This window comes from Capra hircus, chromosome 15 (genome assembly GCF_001704415.2).
Source record: "Capra hircus breed San Clemente chromosome 15, ASM170441v1, whole genome shotgun sequence".
Taxonomy (NCBI): domain Eukaryota; kingdom Metazoa; phylum Chordata; class Mammalia; order Artiodactyla; family Bovidae; genus Capra; species Capra hircus.
The window spans coordinates 44,112,005-44,132,345 of NC_030822.1; the positions used below are offsets into that span (position 1 = coordinate 44,112,005).

At 38.6% G+C, this 20,341-nt stretch overlaps 1 protein-coding gene across 1 annotated transcript; it reads right to left on the bottom strand.

Moving 5' to 3' along the window:
• PSMA1 (proteasome subunit alpha 1) lies at positions 1,993-15,227 on the bottom strand. The gene is made up of 10 exons (XM_005689592.3): positions 15,081-15,227; positions 13,446-13,490; positions 13,089-13,190; positions 12,866-12,969; positions 10,912-11,000; positions 10,219-10,289; positions 9,974-10,103; positions 7,212-7,291; positions 3,453-3,563; positions 1,993-2,363 (listed from the first exon to the last, which is right to left on the bottom strand). Exons 1-10 carry the CDS (start codon positions 15,081-15,083, stop codon positions 2,307-2,309), a joined length of 792 nt encoding a protein of 263 aa, XP_005689649.1. The 5' UTR covers positions 15,084-15,227; the 3' UTR covers positions 1,993-2,306.

The following is a 20,341-nucleotide window of genomic DNA, read 5'->3' on the forward strand; positions in this document are numbered from 1 at the left end:
ACAAGAGTTAAACCTATTAAGATTCACATAAATTTTCCCACTTAACCTTCACAATAATTCTCCAAAGGATTTCCCTAAAGCAGGGTTAAGTCAACTGCTCCACGTCAAAAGCAGCTAATTAGTAGAATTAAGTCTAAAATCCAAGTTGCCTGTCTATAAATGAACTGTTCCTCTCTAGAAAGATATGAATCTCAGAAAAGAACTCCTTTGGGCTTCTGAGCAGTGAAATTCTGGATTACGGGCTTTGTCTTTTATTTTTTGGCTGTGCCACAGGGTTTGTGGGACGTTAGTTCCCTGACAGAGATTGAACCTGCAGGGGAAGTGTGGAGGCCTAACCAGAGTACCTCCAGGGAAGTCCCTGGCTTTGTTTTTTAAAAACAGATTTCCTCTAATTTCATTTTGTATGATCTAAGATAAAAATTGTACTGCAGTATTTACATACACAGTTCATAGGAATAATGGAAGGCAGGCTATTTATGCTAAAGTAGGGCTGGGCAGGATATGAGGAAATGATGGTTTGAGATTAAAATTTCCCTTTTGCTATTTTTTGTGACTAGGCCAAAGCCTTTGACTATGTGGATCACAATAAACTGTGGAAAATTCTTAGAGATGGGAATATCAGACCACCTGACCTGCCTCCTGAGAAATCTGTATGCAAGTCAAGAAGCAACAGTTAGAACTAGTCATAGAACAACAGACTGGTTCCAAATCGGGAAAGGAGTATGTCAAGGCTGTATATCGTCACCCTGCTTATTCAACTTATATGCAGAGTACATCATGCGAAATGCCAAGCTGGATGAAGCACAATCTGGAATCAAGATTGCCGGGAGAAATATCAATAACCTCAGATATGCAGATGACACTACTCTTATGGCAGAAAGCAAAGAACCAAAGAGCCTCTTGATCAAAGTGAAAGAAGAGAGTGAAAAAGTTGGCTTAAAACTCAATATTCAAAAAACTAAGATCATGGCATCCAGTCCCATCACTTCATGGAAAGTAGATGGGAAACAGTGAGAGACTTTGGGTTTTTGGGCTCCAAAATCACTGCAGATGGTGACTGCAGCCATGAAACTAAAAGATGCTTGCTCCTTGGACGAAAAGCTATGACCAAACTAGATAGCATATTAAAAAGCAGAGACATTACTTTGCCAACAAAGGTCCATCTAGTCAGTTATGGTTTTTCAAGTAGTCATGTGTGGATGTGAGAGTTGGACTTTGAGCGCCGAAGAATGGATGCTTTTGAACTGTGGTGTTGGAGAAGACTCTTGAGAGTCCCTTGGACTGCAAGATCAAACCAGTCCATCCTAAAGGAAATCAGTCCTGAATATTCATTGGAAGGACTGATGCTGAAGCTGAAGCTCTAATACTTTGGTCACCTGATGCGAAGAACTGACGTTTTATTGGGAAAGACCCTGATGCTGAGCAAGATTGAAGGAGGGAGAAGGGTACGACAGAGGATGGATTGGTTGGATGGTATCACCAACTCGATGGACATGAGTTTGAGCAAGCTCTGGGAGTTGGTGATAGACAGGGAGGCCTGGTGTGCTGCAGTCCATGGGGTCAAAAAGAGCTGGACACGACTGAGTGACTGAACTGAACTGAACTGATTTTTGCAAAAATTCCCTACATTGAGACCACAGATACTACTACTGCCATCTGCTGGTTGTAATGAAAAATCATTCCCATGTTAATAATCTTCCCACTATGATTATTAGAAAGTGGTTTTTTCTTAGGTTTTACTTGGAATCTCCAAGGTTAAACTCTAAAAATCAGTATTCTGGACCAAACCTCCATGGAGGTTTCTCATGCAGCCAGTCTATTTGCTGAGGTATTAGTATAAGGCTGTTATATATAAGAGGTAATATTTTTCCTGTCACTAAAAATAAGGCAATTTAATTGGCAAACATGGTGACCACATATGATGATGACACAGCTGTAATCGCAGACTACTATTTACAGTTGAAGCTACTTAAAAGGCAAAACCCCGATACATCAGCAGGTAAAACAATTTTATTTCACAGTTATCTTTAAAACCACAAAGACACTATGTTCTTCATATAAAAACATTAGTAGAGAGAACTATACTTTCTAAAAAATGATTATAGAGGCCCTCTTAAAGAAAAATGAACCCAATTATATGGTTTTGGTGGCAGCTTAGGAAAAACTCACATCTGAACTGATTCCTAAAACATACCATTCTATCCCACCATTCTGCATCTTTTGGTTCTAAGTATAGATTACTGTCATCAGTGTCTGCTTCTGCATTCTTACATGTATGACAATACATATACAGACTGGTTTATTGTTTAATGTTCCATTGGTTCATCAGCCTTTTCTGCAGGTTCATCAGCAGGTTGAGTAGGCTTAAGAGAGGAAGAAAAAAGAAAGTATGTAAAAAGAACACTTAACCAATATATACTTTTACTCACAAATATTACATAATAAAAAGCAATGAACAATTCCAACATTTCATCATACTTTGTTTTGCTCAAGAATAAAGGCTTTTCTTATCACTAATAAACACAGCAAAAATATTTTCCAACAAAGCAGCTCTGAGGTACTGTCCTGCATTGTTCCCAACAGCAGTTAAATAATGCAAATCTTGCCGCTCCAAATAATACCAACATCTTTTTCAAGTTAAAAAAAGAATTCATGCTGTAGAAGAAATTTCTGAACAAGATACTTTACCAATTACACAGCTATTAAATAAGCACCTATAAAAGCAAATGTGTATTCAAACTTTTGACAAAAAAGGCTAGTATTTAACCTGAGATTCACCAGTACTTCTTGATCCTTTTCTCAATATTTGTGAAGAGTCAACTTAGTTTCCCAAACTGGTCACCAGTGCGTTTTTCTCTCAGTCCCACCTCTGATAGAATCTCAGATAGCCCTATGACTTGCTTTAACCAACAGAATGCAAAGAAGGAATGCTGTGCCAGTCCTGGGCCTCAGCCTTAACAATGCCTGGCAGCTTGCGCTTCTGAGCTTTTGAACTTTTGCAACCTCTGAGCTGCTTCCTGCCAGAGATACTCTGGTGAAGGAGAGGCCCTGAGACTACATGGACCAAGGCCCAGCCACCCTTCTAGCTGTCCTTCCAAGATACCTAGCAAATGTGAGTAAAGAAGACAAATGAGTAAAGCCATCTTGGATGTTCCAGCCCTACCCACCCAACTGACTACATGTTTGAGACACCCAAAGTGACATGAGCCAAAGAACCATCTAGCTGAGCCCATCAACACACAGAACTGAGAAGCTACAACAGAGAACCAAATCACCCTTTTTGTGTTTTAGAGATCACTGACCCCCTCAGTATTAGTTCTTAGTTTTCCTACTGCCACATGAATTATAAGCCTATCTCAAAAATTAAAGACAAAAACAGTAGATTTACACTGTTGTGGTAGGAATAGCAATTTACAATAGAATTAGTCTCTTGGTTATAATTAGTTATATACCTGTGCCTTTCTCTGTGGTCTTTCTTCCAGACCTTCCAGGAATGGAGACACATCATCATCATCATAAATTGTAAACTCCAAGTCTTTACCAACAATTCCAATGGAAACATTCTGAAGGGGAAAAAAAGGTAGAATTTAAAAATCAAGAGAATTTAGGTTAGAAATATGCTTATGATAAAAAGAAAAAAAGTTGAATAAAAATTTATGTACCACTTGAATGAGACAAAAAAAAAAAACCTATAGAAAAAAGAAGAAAACTAGTAAACTTTTGTAATCTGCAGATTTAATATTCACTTTTGATAACCACGAACAATTCTGAAGGTCAATGTCACCTAGAAATTTGCAACTTGGCTCACAGTCAGAATGTGAAGACCAGTGTGAGGACACAAACCATTTGCTAGGCAGCAAGCCTTCATTCTTTACCATCTGAGAGGTAAAGCCTACCCCTGTATATGTTAAGACATAATGGTTCTTAAGGAAATAAATTTTGGATTCTAAAATATTGAGTTTAGGGAACTTAGAACTGTGTTCTACATGGAAAAATTAAAAAGCAACTCTTAAAAATGTTCAGTGAATGCTAACCAGTACAGTAGAGTTCCTGTAAGATTAAAATTTCAGTGAGAACTTGAGACATTAAGGATATATATGGCATTCTCTATGATTCAGTAAAAATGTAAAATCAGAAAGCCAGATACCTGAGCCAACTTTTCCAAGTTGTAAATGCCAACAGTAAACTGTATACCCACAATTTAAAAGACAGTCATCTTGGAGTGATGGCATTATAGGTATTTTTAAAACAAACAAATAAAAACAATTTAATGTACTTTAATGTAACTTTCCTAATTTTTTGAAAGAAAATTATTTTTATGATAGGAAATGCTATTTAAAAAGATTATGCAGGTTATAAAGTCTTCATGATGCTAAAGCTGAAACTCCAGTACTTTGGCCACTTCATGCGAAGAGTTGACTCATTGGAAAAGACTTTGATGCTGGGAGGGATTGGGGGCAGGAGGAGAAGGGGACGACAGAGGATGAGATGGCTGGATGGCATCACTGACTCGATGGACGTGAATCTGAGTGAACTCCGGGAGTTGGTGATGGACAGGGAGGCCTGGCATGCTGCAACTCATGGGGTCACAAAGAGTCAGACACGACTGAACGACTGAACTGAACTGAAAGTCTTCATACACATATTAACTATTAATTACCCAATCATAACAAGACATATTTTATAATACGGTAACTGATCTCTCTAGTGATCATTAAGCTCAAGGAGTCCTTTAATTGTTGTTGTATTATACAAGTTTTAGATCATTCAATCTCCCCTTCCCTGGACAACTCTTTCTAACATTCTCCATTTCTTTCAGCTCAAAACCTACCTTGCTTCTAATTAACTGAAAAAACAGAAGCAATCAGAAGAGAATGTTCATAAGCTCCCATAGTATCCAACCTTTCCTATATCTATGTCCCTAGAGTCTCTCCCTTCGTGTTACTGGGAATGAAGAGCCCCAGTCCTCTCTGAAGCCTACCTTTTCACCTAGGTGCTACTGGTGATTGGTCTAGCAGTTCTCATTTTTATCCTATACAGATGTTTTTATCTGTGTTTTCTTAATAATGATGTTTAATCTACTTAGTGCACACCTCTTGATACTGGATTATTTTTATAACCATGCAGCAAACTATTGTAATCTCTCCCATCTTAAAAAAACAAAACAAAACCCTTTTTCACTACATTCTCTACCAACCACCACCCTCTTTCTCTGGATCCGTTAACAGAAAGTCTCCTCCAAAGAGCTGTCTCCAATTTCTCTCATTTTCTCCTGACTCTATTCCTAGCACACTTTTCTCCTCCATTCCATTAAGACTGTCTGGTCAAGTTTCAGTAACATCACTGCTAGTCTAAATGTTAATTCTCAGTCCACATCTTTCATGGCCTATTGGCAATGTTTCACTCTCTTCTCCTTAAAAGTCAGTTTACCTCTCTGTTGGTGGGTTCTTCATTTGTTAGTTGTGGGTTCAACCAACCATGGATCAAAAATATTTTGGGAAAAAAATTCCAGAAAGTTCTGAATACCAAAACTTAAATTTGCTGTGCCCTGGCAACTGTTTACACAGCATTTATATTGCAATTACAACTATTTACATGCATTTACATTTTATTAGGTGACACAGGTAGTCTAGAGATAATTTCAGGTATACAGGAGGACTGTGTATAGGCTATATGCAAGTATGACATCATTTTACATAAGGGACTTGAGCACCCTTGGATTTAGGGATCCATGGTAGGGGATTCTGGAACTAATGCCCCCACCACTGATGCCAATGGATGACTGCAGTTTCTTCATTTCCTTTTAAAGATGCCTCATTTTCTATGTTTTCCTCCTACCTCCCTGGCATATTTCTCAGCCCCTTTTTGCTGATTCCTACTCTCACCTTCTAATCTCTAACGGATAGAATACCCTTGACCAAGTCTTCAAACTTGTCTTCAAACTTATTCTAATCTTTCAGAAATCTAATCCTAGCCAGTCTCTAAAGACCATTTTTCCACAAAGACTTCAAAACCTTAGTTCTAGGATAAACCAATCTCCACCAAACTCTAGGGGGTGAACATCCAATAATCACTTATACTGTATCACCAAATGGACAAACAAGAGGCATTTCAAAGTTTGTATGTTCTAAACTAACTGCCTGATCTTCTCTTCCTCCAAATGTCTCATCCATCTCAGTAAATCATAAGTCTATCTTTCCTCTAATCAGGCAAAAATGCTAAAGGCATTTTCTAAACTCACACCTCACAACCAATTCATTAGCAAAGCTTCCTGGCTCCGATTTCAAAACATGCAGAAGCGAACCACTTCTCATCATCTCCAACTCTATGGCTCTGCTCTAATCTACCACAGTCTATGACTTGAATTACTCTAACAGCCTTGAAACTATTTCCACCCATGCCCCCACTCAAAATGGCAACTAGAGTGACTTTTAAAATCTACATCGAGCCACAGTATTGCTCTGCTCAAACTCAAGAGTAAAATCCAAAGTGCCTACAATGTTTACAGGACATACGCTTTGTGGCCTCCATTACCTCTCTGACTTTATTCCTTCTTCTCCTCTTGATTACTGACTCCAACACAACTGGCCTCCTTATGTTGAATACTAGCAACATTCTGAACTCAAGGCCCCCATATGCATAGCTCACTCACTCAACTTTTTTAGATCTTTCCCTCAAATTTCACTTTCTCAGTGAGACCATCTTTCACCACTCTATGTTAAATTATACCCACCCTGTCTCCTTCTTATACCCTATTGGCCATTCTTTCTCCTTTTAAACTTGTTTTATTTTTTCTAAGCCTTTATCACATTCTAATATCCTACATAATCTACTTGTGGGTACACTGTCTCTCTTTGCCCACCTGGATGTATGTCCCAGGAATGCCAAGATGTTTGTTGTATGCATTATATTTTCTCCGTGCCTCCTGCCTTCATGTGATTGGTGCTCAATGTATATTAAAAATACAAAGATATTCCTATCTCTTGATGAAAGACATTCTGCAACAGAATTATATGTTTTATTGCTTTATACCAAAAAGAAATATTTAAAAATCAGTCATTTAGTGAATACCTTAAAGAGAAAGAATGAGCCGAGGAAACCATCTTACAAATTAAAGAACTATAAGTAGACACACCTCTATTACTTACATTTGTATAATAAATGATTAAACTATAATGTTAGTATCCCCAATTGGAAAATGTGGTATTTACCTTTGTAGTCAGGTCCTGTTCTGCAGGAAGGGTTTCCCGTAAGGCACGCAGACCATGCTTAACCAGTTCGTTCAAATTGCCTAAATATAATAAATTAACAATTATTTTTTAATTCTATTTTCATGCTAGGCTTCCTTTATTTATTTGTCAGGTCTATAGTCTGAAATCATGGTTTTAGTCACACACTAAATATATCATAATAAAAAAAAGTCTAATGTTTGGCCATATAATCTTCTAACAATCTATTATTAGATTGCTATTGTTTTATTTAATGAGAGAATACATGATTTTTATTACTAAAGTTACCCTTTTCTTATGCTAAGTTAAATTCAGGATTTTACAGCTCAAAGTTTTGTAAAATGTACTCTGTGAAATGTTTGTCACTGTATTTGCTCTTTATAAAAGAGTCTCCAATTGCTTGTATGTGGTCAGTATTGCCCTGATACCAAACTATACAAAGCTACCAGAAGAAAGTAAAACTACAGATCAGTACCCCTGATTAACAAACACACAAAAACCTCAACAAAATATCAGCAAACTAAATCCAGCAATGTTTATGTTTCCATAAACATTTTACATATATATAATTTATGTTATACATCATGACCAAGAAGGATTTGTCCCAGGAATGCAAAGCTGGCTGAACATTCAAAAGTCAATGAATGCTAGGCAAAACACTCGATGACATAAATCAAAGCGAGATCCTCTATGACCCACCTCCTAGTGTAACAGAAATAAAAACAAAAGTAAACAAGGGGGACCTGATTAAACTTAAAAGCACAGCAAAGGAAACTATAAACAAGGTGAAAAGACAACCCTCAGAATGGGAGAAAATAATAGCAAATGAAACAACTGAAAAAGGATTAATTTCCAAAGTATACAAGCAGTTCATACAACTCAATGCCAGAAAAACAAACAACCCAATCAAACTTTTTCCAAGTGGGAAAAAGACTTAAACAGACATTTCTCCAAAGAAGACATATAGATGGCTAACAAACACATGAAAAGATGCTCAACATCGCTCATTATTAAGGAGAAATGCAAATCAAAACTACAATGAGATATCATCTCACACTGGTCAGAATGCTGCTGCTGCTAAGTTGCTTCAGTCGTGTCTGACTCTATGCGACCCCACAGACGACAGCCCACCAGGCTCTGCCAAGGATTCTCCAAGCAAGAACACTGGAGTGGGTTGCCATTTCCTTCTCCAATGCGTGGAAGTGAAAAGTGAAAGTGAAGTTGCTCAGCCGTGTCCAGCTCTTTGTGACCCTATGGACTGCAGCCTACCAGGCTCCTCTGTCTATGGGATTTGCCAGGCAAGAGTACTGGAGTGGGTTGCCACTGCCTTCTCTGCCGGTCAGAATGGCCATCATCAAAAGCCTACAAACAATAAATGCTGGAGAGGGTGTGGAGAAAAGGGAATGTTCTTGCACTGTTGGTGGGAATGTAAATTGATACAGCCACCATGGAAGATGGTATGGAGATTCCTTATAAAACTAGGAATAAAACCACCATATGACCCAGGAATCCCCTCCTAGGCATACATCCTGAGGAAACCAAAATTGAAAAAGACACATGTTGTTCACTGTAGCACTATTCACAATAGCTAGAACATGGAAGCAACCTAGATGTCCACTGACAGATGAATGGATAAAGAAGTTGTGATATATATATATATATATATATATACACACACACACACACACAATGGAATATTACTCAGCCATAAGAAAGAACAAATCTGAGTCCGTTCTGATGAGGTGGATGAACCTAGAACCTATTATACAGAGTGAAGTGAGTCAGAAAGAGAAAGATAAATATTTTATTCTAATGCACATATACAGAATCTAGAAAAATGGTACTGAAGAATTTATTTTCAGGGCAGCAATGGAGAAACAGAACTATGGACATGGGGAGAAGGGAGAAGAGGGTGAGATGTATACAAAGAGTAACATGGCAACTTATATTACTGTATGTAAAATAGATAGCCAAAGGGAATTTGCTGTATGGCTCAAGAAACTCAAACAGGGGCTCTGTATCAATCTAGAGGGGGTGGGATGGGGCAGGAGATGGGAGGGAGGTTCAAAAGGGAGGGGATATATGTATACCTATAGCTGATTCATGTTGAGGTTTGACAGAAAACAACAAAATTCTGTAAAGCAATTATCCTTCAATAGAAAAATAAATTTTAAAAAAAGTCAATGAATGCAATACACCACAATAAAATGCTGGGGGGTGGGGGGTGGGGTGGCGGTGGATGCATGATTACCTTGATGCATAAAAAGCATGTGTTAAAATCTAAGACCCTGGCATAAGCAAACCATTTGAAAACCTGCCCTATCATCACGTTACATCTTTTACTTTTCTTTCTCACAACTAAACTGATTTATTTATTTATGGACTACTTATTGCAGAAATGTCTATGTGGCTAAAAATAAGAATCACAGAAAATAAAAGCTGTAAACAGAATTTACAAGTAGTAACTATTACAGTGGCTCTCAACTCTGGCTGGGACAACACTTCAGACCAATTGAATAAAAAATCTTCAAGGTAAGGAATACATAGTTATATTTTAAAAAAGTTTGACCGGTGACTGAAACTGCCCCGGTAGCCAGAGAAAGTAAAAACTAGTATATATGGCAGAAATAATATACACTTCATGGGCTTAATCTTTTTAAGAAAAGTAGAGCTTTTTTTCACATAGGATACTGTGTTTATTCACTATATAAAGACTAGAAGGGCAAAAAAGAAAAATTACTTACACTCCATAAACTCTGACATATGTCTCTCCAAGTAAGTACGAGCTGATTGAGATCGGGCTCCAATGGACATAGCTCTGCAGTCAAAATAGTTAGCAGATGGACAAGTTTGGAAAATGTGAGGACCCATATCCTACAAATAGAAGAAAAATACACTGCATAATTCTTGACTCTGATTGAGCTAAAAATTAGAAAATTTGTTAGTTTCAAAAAAATCATTAAAATATAACAATACTCTATTAACTTACATCATAACCAGCAATAAGCAGCCCAACACCATATGGTCTCCGGCCATATCGCTGTGTTGGTATCTGGGTTTCTTAAACTAGTTAAAGAGTTTGTTCTAACAAGAAGTAAAGTACTGTCTTTAATTTCAAATTAAATATTATCAACAAAGAGTTCTGGTTTTTTTAAGTGCTGCATAATCCACTACCCCAAGAAGAAGAAAATAAATATTTCTTTGGCTTAGTGTTAAAAGATGTTTGACTATCCACCAAACCCCAAGTGAGTGCTAGCAAGATGATCTTTTCTGGTGTAGAGAATTTCATTCATTTTGGATCTAAGGGATCTAAGGATTTAGGGGGAGCATCTATAACCACCAATAAACAAACATTAAATCTCTTCTAAAATTGACGCTCAGTTTTTCTGAAATTGGGCTTATCTATATCTGGAACATATTAATTGCTTATCTATAAAGGCTGATAAAAGGAACAAACCAACTCAGTTAGAATCTATTCTTCCATAGTAAAACTCCCTACAATTCTCCTTCTAAAGACTTAAAGCATTCTTTTACTGAAAAGTGACTCAACTTAAAGTCTGCACAATCTTACCTATGTTATATATTATCATATTCCTAATAAGAAATATAACAATTAAGTATCAAGACCCTTTAAAGTCTACATCCATAAATGCTACAATAAATGCATAAATGAAAAGGATACTGCTTCCAATTAGAGATACAAGACGAGACACAGGAAGAGGTCTGTCAAATACAAATCTGGAATCCAAACACTCCTGGCGCATAAAATTACTGAAAAAGAAACAAGAAAAACTGGTAATTTCAAATCACAGAGTCATTCTAATCAAACAAAGTAATTTGGTTTTCTTCCAGATGTTTACACGTACATCCATACAGTGGAACCATAAACATATAATGACAAGGATAAATTTTTCTATCAAATCTCTATATTTTAAATGTTCTATTATTGAAAGTGACTAACCTTAAAATTTTCACAATTTTACCTAAGTTTATGACTACACATTTCTTAGCTCTAGATAACCTTTGCCTCAGAGCACTTTACATAACAGAGAAGAAAAGGCTGCACGATAGGAAAAGAGCAATCTCTCCTCTTACCCTTCCCACTGTCAGCAAGACTGTCTTAATTCCATGTCTTGAGCTAGCAAAAAGAATAACTTTGCTTTTTTCCTTGAAAGCTGACAAAAATTTCCCCAAAAGAACAAACAGAAGAAACTGAATCCATACTAGGGCGCTGTTAACATGTTCCTGTCAATGTTACTTCTCTCCATAGCAGTACTCTAGAGGAGACACTACACTGTTAAGTCTCAAACCCAACAAGATGCAAGCAAATACAACACTGGGGAAAAGAAAATTCACACCTATGAAAGCCAAGAGGATAACCTTTTCTTTCATATTGCTCTGTCTAGTTTATGTGTGTGTCACGTCCGATGATCAAATGTTCACTGCTGTAACCAAGCTAGTTGTTCACTACTTTCACTTAAGTTCCTTTCCCAAGGCTGTCTAACACTGCATTGCTCAATATGGCAGGCACTAATAAGATGTGACTAGTGAGCACTGAAAAAGTGGCTAGTCTGAATTAAGATGTATCTTCAGTACAAAATATACATAAAATTTCAAAGATTTTGCGCAATAACGTAAAATATCCAATAAAGCTTTTAAACGATTACATGTGACAATATTTTTGAAAGATTGGGTTAAGTAAAATGTTTGACAATGCAACATATATTTTCAACAGCTAACAGAAAACACTAATGTAATCACTATATTGCTGACCTAAGAGAACAGGGAACTCACCAAATAACTTGAAAATTTTAAACATCAGCATTATTAACTGTCTTCAGTGTTTATATTCCTCCTTTCCTAATTAAATCACAGATGAGATTATTTGTGGCTAACTACCTCCTACTTACAACACATACATTGAAAGATGCTGTATGAAGTGTTCTACATGTTAGGCTATTTATCAGTAACCTTGGAAAAAAATACTAAAAAAATTCAGAGTTTGAGTAACTAGAGCAACATCAGATTGAGTGTTAAAAGCGGGAATTGAAGACTGTGTGATCCCAAAGCCCCAGCTCTTCATCTGCAATATGCCTCTCAACTGGAAATAATCTTTATCCCCCACCCCCTCCAAAGAAACATACCTGTTGCTCTCCACTTTCTACCTTGTACTGCAGATATTCTACTAGATTTTAAGCTCCTAGAAGATGAGATCTATGTCTGATTCACCTTTGTATACTCTTTGTATCCAGTATTGAGCTTTGCAAAAAATAAATGTCAAATGAATATTGGTATATTAAAGACAGCAAAGGTGGTTCAGCTGATCCTTCAGAAACCTGGTGTCAAGCTCTTCCCAGATCTAACATCAAACTATATATACTGAGTTAACAAGTAATACATTATTCAATGACTTCTAAAAAGCATTAATGTTAATGTGGTTAATCCTATTAATTACTGCTACAGTGATCAAGAAATGGAATACTTAGTAACTGAGCCCAAATACATTAAGGTATTAATAATCTTAACTTATAAACACTCTAGCAGACAACTTCCTAAAATATCTGGATTGTTTCTAGATATGTAATCAATTATGAATCAAAAGGGATATTTCTTTTGTTTTCCAGGATCATACTCACCATAACAGTCGAGCATCAGCAGTAAGTCCCGCAATAGAGATACCAATATGGTTATCAACATGGAGAATTTTTTTCTGATGAGCTGCAAGTTCTGACTGTGCTCTCTAAATAGAAACATCATTTAAGACAAAAGAGTAAGTTTATAATTTTATTATTTATATAATGAAACTAACATTTTACTGTGTTTTCTAAAGGAGGAAGATATATTTATTGCTTTACTTACCTTCAATGCAACCAACACTGCATGAGTTTTTGATTTCAGACCAACTGTGGCTGAACCTTGTTTGACAGCTTCCATTGCATATTCAATTTGATGAATTCTGCCCTAAAATGGAAAAAAAAAAAAAGAAAAACCAACACACCGTAGTCATTACAAGACCCTTTTATATATTTAACATAATTTAGCAATCCCAAATCTCAAGTGGGCATAGTTACATCTCAAATGCTGTTTCTTAAAACTAGAAGACTGACTTTAATGATAAACTTAGGTTTCAGGAACGTATAAAATGATTATATTCCATTTTCTCACTTCCTACAATCCCATAAGCTTCTAAACACACTGCAGTAACCAAAAGTTTACCTGAGGGCTCCAAACAGTGACATCATTGTCATACTGGTTGCGAAACTGAAAGTAAATGAAAAAAGACCTATTAACACAAGAACATTACAAATTCAAAATCTTCACAAGCTCTATCATTAAAAAAATGTTCTCCCATCTCTCTCCATCCAGCATTAAGGAAAAGCTGCTATTGCAGTCTCATTGGAAGATTACTACTGTAATCAGTTGCAAGTCAATTTTACATTTATAAGGAGATGGGGGGGGCGGATCTAAATGGTACCTAGCTTCCCAATCAGTCTTACAGTTCTAACACTGTTCATAGTACTTGGTTTGGGTTTAGTCAATTACTAAAGTTCCTATGTGTCCACTTTTCTTTCTATCTTTGCTAATATTCTTCCCTTATATCAGACCCTAATAAATGGTCAAAAACATTACTACCTTTTCTTAAGTCAGCTCAAATGTCTACCTCTTGAAATCTTCATCTTTTCTCCCCAAATCTCAGAACATACTCCCACCAGTTCTTTATCTACACTTACTTTTCTGCCTCATACTACGATTTGGGATATGTCTGATTTATCCTTGAACCTTCACTGCACTTAAAACATTCACATTGAACGTGCCTTTCATTCATTCATACTGAATGAGAACACAAGAATGTCCCCAGAAAGTCATAAGTGGACACAAACTGCCATAAAAACAGACCCATTACTGCTTTAAAGACGGTATTAAGTCCACCAGCACAGTACTTGGGAGACTAATCATGGGGGTGAGAAGGTTGAGCGCTGGAATGGCAGGCACAGGCCTGGAATCCCTGAGCTCTATACTATAACCCTGATTTCATCACTAATATCAGCTTCGGTTCACTCATTGTCCGACTCATTGTCGGAGGAGGCAATGGCACCCCACTCCAGTACTCTTGCCTGGAAAATCCCATGGACGGAGGAGCCTGGCAGGCTGCGGTCCATGGGGTCGTTAAGAGTCGATACGACTGAGCGACTTCACTTTCACGCATTGGAGAAGGAAATGGCAACCCACTCCAGTGTTCTTGCCTGGAGAATCCCAGGGACGGGGGAGCCTGGTGGGCTGCCATCTATGGGGTCGCACAGAGTCGGACACGACTGAAGCGACTCAGCAGCAGCAACAGCAGACAAAGTGATTGAAAAGGGCTTTTTCTGACAGAGCTCTAAGGAAAAGACTGCAGAGGGACCCGCCAAGAAAATGAACGCGGTCCAGGCAGCAACCGAAACCCTGGAATCAAGTCCGCACTTGGCAGTACAAGGAGGTCTGAAGTTAAGTCCCTATTTTTCTTTTCTGCCACACAGAACACTAGGGCCCTCTCTGGACCGCTCGGAATTTACTCGACTGAAGGAACCTGAGGAGCGAAATCGGGGGGTAGACCGAGAAGATACTGTTCAAGACCCCGTGGAAAGCGAAACAAACCCCAGGGAAAGGTCGCAGCGGCAGCACAGACTACCGACCTCCACTCTCCCGGCCAGGCCGGAGATGCTGAATCACCGCCTGAACCATCCCGTCGGCAACGGTTCCCAAGTCCCATGGCCCCGGGCCGCTCTAAGGAAGGCATGAGAAGAAGCTCCCCCTACCCCCCAGCCAGCGGACCTCTTCCCCAACCCTGCCTAAGCTCGGAATCCAACGCACCATGGTTCCGGCGCGAGCCTGGCTTCGGCCTCCTGCAAACCTGCGGATGGAACAGCACTGCCGAAACTTCCGCTCGGCGATCTACAGAGAAGACTGCGGACTTTGACGGCGGCGGCGCAGGGTAGAATAGTTTATTCTAGAGATATCGATAGGCTTCCCTTGCTTCCCCGCCCTCAAAGCTCTCAGGCGGCTCAGAAGTGGGAGGGGCCTGGGAAGCTAGAGGAACTGAGATTGGCTGGAAACCTTGGGCCAGGAGTGCCCGCGGGAACTAGGAGCTGCTGGGCTGCCGCTACCAAGTACCCCTTCTTGGGTTCTTGGTGAAGTTACCTCCGTGTTGCTGACTCCTGTCAGTTTCTCACCGGCCTGACCAGATGCACCAGAGACTACAGGTGATCGAGTGTGTGGCTCAGTCTCCCCTTAAACGATATATGAGGTGTTGGGTAATATGAGAAGAACGATACTGAAAGAAAGGCCACAAATAATGGTCCGTTTTTGTGCCAACCATCCTCTCTCTCTATCTTGTTTGTGAACATGCTTTTCTTTCTACTTTGGAATCCTTTCTCCTACTCCTTGGAGAACTCATCTTTCAAGGATTTGTTATCATCAGTCTTTTTAACATTATTATTGGTTTTACCCCAAGAGACTTTACGCTCTGAGGGCGCCAGTGTCTTTCTGTACCTTCAAAACCAAGCACGATGCTGAAAGATTAGGCAACTATGGAAAAAGGTGGACATTTTCTTCCAAGACACATATTTTCTCTTTTGTGAGCAATTTTTAGTAAATCCTCAAATGAAATAGTTTAGGACAGTTGTGCAATCAGCTGCCAACCTAACATTTACCGACTGCCAATGATGAAGTGAAGTGAAGTCGCTCAGTCGTGTTCTACTCTTTGCGACCCTATGGACTGTCCATGGGATTCTCTAGGCCAGAATACTGGAGTGGGTACCCTTTCCCTTCTCCAGGGGATCGTTTCAACCCAGGGATCGAAACCAGGTCTCCTGCATTGCAGGCGGATTCTTTACCAACTGAACCACAAAGGATGGTATTTTCTTTATAAAAAAGAAAGGATGGATACCTAGAGTCATATAACGGAAGAGTTGAGAGGGTCCTTAAGTATCTAAGCTTTGCAGGTGAAGAAGAGACTCAGCTCACTTAAGTGATTTGCTCAAGTTCCCAGCAATTTAGTATCAGACTCTTTTTTTAAACCTTGTCTCATATATTTTGGACATTTCTTCATGTTAAACATTTTCTAGGTTAAACATGACTCCCTAGTATTATGCACTGGATATTTTATTTACCCAAATTCCTAGTCTTTAATATTTAGGTTACTCCTCTCCCAAGCAGCTTATTTATGACATATCTTTTGTATACACATCTGCACTCCTTTTTTTAGAATAAATTCCTGAAAATGGAATTGTAGGGTCAAATGAAATGGATATTTCTAAGGCTTTTATAAAAAGTACTAAATTGCTCTGGAGAAATGTTTTACCAAAATGTATTCTCAACCGTTGTCTATGAGTGATCCCTTTCTTAAATTCACCAATATTGCTTGTTGTCATTTTTCAAAATCACTGTAAATTTAGTAGATTAAAAATTTAGTAGATTAAAAAAACAAATGTTTTTTTGTTTTCCCAGCACCTAGCATAATGCCTACCACATATTAAGAGCTTAATAAATAATGCTAAATGAGTGAATAATGAATGTTGAATGGATGCTTAAAATTATTATTTAGCACATAAAAATTTTGACAGTTCTTTTCTACATATCTCTGTGTATTGATATGCCTCACATATATGTATAACTTTTTAACAAGCAAAATGATAAACTCTTCTATACTAGATATAAAAAGTATTGTCATCTTAAATATTCATAATTTAAAATAATTGTATAGTATTTAGTTGTGTGGAAATACAATAATTTGCATAACTCTAGGCTTCCCTGGTGGCTCAGTTACTGGTAAAGAATCTGCTGCAATGCAGGAGACCTGGTTCAGTAGCTGCTTGGGGAAGAGTCCCTAGAGAAGGAAATGTCAACCCACTCCAGTGTTCTTGCGAGGGGAAATCCCCTGGACAGAGGAGTCTAGCAGGCTACAGTCCACTGGGTCACAAGAGTCAGACACAACTTAGTGACTAAACCACCAACCACCACCACCATGGGTGGGAAGTTAAATTATTTCCAAGTTTTTGCTACTGTAAAAATACTAAAATGAATATTCTTGTTCAGTTCAGTCACTCAGTCATGTCCAACTCTTTGTGACCCCAGGGACTGCAGCACGCCAGGCCTCACTGTCCATCACCAACTCCTGGAGTTTACTCAAACTCTTGTCCATTGAGTCAGTGATGCCATCCAACCATCTCATCCTCAGTTGTCCCCTTCTCCTCCCGCCTTCAATCTTTCCCAGCATCAGGGTCTTTTCAAATGAGTCAGTTCTTCCCATCATGTGGCCAAAGTATTGGAGTTTTAGCTTCACCATCAATCCTTCCAATGAATATTCAGGACTGATTTCCTTTAGGATGGACTGGTTGGATTTCCTTGCAGTCCAAGGGACTCTCAAGAGTCTTCTCCAACACCACAGTTCAAAAGCATCAATTCTTTGGTGCTCAGCTTTCTTTAGAGTCCACCTCTCACATCCATACATGATCATCCATACATGACTACTGGAAAAAGCATAGCTTTGACTAGACAGACCTTTGTTGACAAAGTAATGTCTCTGCTTTTGAATATGCAGTCTAGGTTGGTCATAACTTTTCTTCCAAGGAGCAAGCGTCTTTTAATTTCATGGCTGTAGTCACCATCTGCAGTGATCTTGGAGCTCCCCAAAATAAAGTCTGTCACTGTTTCCATCGTTTCCCCATCTATTTGCCGTGAAGTGATGGGACCAGATGCCATGATCTTAGTTTTCTGAATGTTGAGTTTTAAACCAACTTTTCCACTCTCCTCTTTCACTTTCAACAAGAGGCTCTTTAGTTCTTTACTTTCTGCCATAAAGGTGATGTCATCTGCATATCTGAGTTTATTGATATTTCTCCCGGCAATCTCGATTCCAGCTTGTGCTTTATCCAGCCCAGTGTTTCTTATGATGTACTCTGCATATAAGTTAAATAAGCAGAGTGACAATATACAGCCTTGACATACTTCTTTCCTGATTTGGAACCAGTCTGTTGTTCCATGTCCAGTTCTAACTGTTGCTTTTTGTACATGCACACATTTTGTGTAGCTTCCTGACTAACTCCTAATGATGAATTCATAGAAATAGAATTGTAGTTCAAAGGAAACCTAAATTTTCAATCATGATAAATACTGCTAAATAGCAAAGAAGAAAAGTTATATCAATATGTTTTCTAGAATGTCCCTTTCCTTGTCTGCCAGCTTGAGCTTGCCATGGTTAAAGGGGAATGGTTGACTTCCTATGTCCCAATCTAAAATCTCTCTTCATGCCCCTCCGACCACCACCACCAACTCAGTTGCCTTACTTCTTCCAAGACGAAATGGCAAGAGAGTTCTTAACAAGACTAGTACAGTTCTGTTGATGCTCTCTGAGCTTAGCAGGTGTTTATATTTGACTCTTTATGAGTTCTTTGGAAACATTTCCATCCCCAATGAGCAAATGCTCAAATTTCTTACTTGCACTTGGGTAAATACATGTCATCTGCTCTAAAGCATCTGAGGTGTACACCTTTAGCTTCTTTCTCTGGAGGATTCCTCATACTTCCACTTGACCCCTCTCTGGTAGCCGGTATCTGACTCAACGAAACACCCACAGAATGGCTTTGCCTCACATTTCTGGGAATATAAGCATTTCCAAATTAAAAACTCATCTTCACAGCCAATCAAAATTTCTTGCTGCCTCAGTTCAGTTCAGTTCAGTTGCTCAGTCGTGTCCGACTCTTTGCGACCCCATGAATCGCAGCACGCCAGGCCTCCCTGTCCATCACCAACTCCTGGAGTTCACTCAGATTCACATCCATCAAGTCAGTGATGCCATCCAGCCATCTCATCCTCTGTCGTCCCCTTCTCCTCCTGCCCCCAATCCCTCCCAGCATCAGAGTCTTTTCCAATGAGTCAACTCTTCACATGAGGTGGCCAAAGTACTAGAGTTTCAGCTTTAGCATCATTCCTTCCAAAGAAATCCCAGGGCCAATCTCCTTCAGAATGGACTGGTTGGATCTCCTTGCAGTCCAAGGGACTCTCAAGAGTCTTCTCCAATGCCACAGTTCAAAAGCATCAATTCTTCAGCGCTCAGCCTTCTTCACAGTCCATCTCTCACATCCATACATGACTACTGGAAAAACCATAGCCTTGACTAGACGGACCTTTGTTGGCAAAGTAATGTCTCTGCTTTTGAATATGCTGTCTAGGTTGATTATAACTTTTCTTCCAAGGAGTAAGCGTCTTTTAATTTCATGGCTGCAGTCACCATCTGCAGTGATTTTGGAGCCCCCAAAAATAAAGTCTGACACTGTTTCCACTGTTTCCCCATCTATTTCCCATGAAGTGATGGGACCAGATGCCATGATCTTTGTTTTCTGAATGTTGAGCTTTAAGCCAACTTTTTCGCTCTCCTCTTTCAGTTTCATCAAGAGGCTTTTTAGTTCCTCTTCACTTTCTGCCATAAGGGTGGTGTCATCTGCATATCTGAGGTTATTGATATTTCTTCCGGCAATCTTGCTGCCTAGATTCCCCTAAAATGTTACCTCCATGAAGGCAGAGGATTTAAATGGCAGAGGTGAACAAATTACCTCTGAAGTCACCTGTGCCTAGAATAGTGAATACTATTAAGTATTAAGAATACTTAATAAATATTCTATAAGTATTGAATGAATGGTTTCCTCAGATATGAGCCAGACACTAATCCACTATGACACTCAGCTTAGGGGTCGTATATCTGATTTCCATTAAAGCCTCTTTCCCTAGACATGCAGTAAGGAAGTCAGTAGACAATTTAAAATGGCAAAAACAGCCTCCCTCCTTTTTAAAATTTTTAATTTTCGTGGTCTTCCACTTTACTGTGGAATGTGGAGATAGTTTACTTTCTTTAGAGCTTCAGCCAAAACTGAAACAGAAAGAATCCCATTTTAACATCCTGCTACACATATTAACAATAGTATTTATTTACTTACAGTTTGTCTCCATCTATTAAATCAAGCCTGCAGAGGACAGGAACTTTGTTATATTTCTTTTTGTATATATATCTAATATATCATGCAATCTAGGTACTCAATAAAGTTTAGAATTCATGGATGAATAAGAGTACTTTAGCA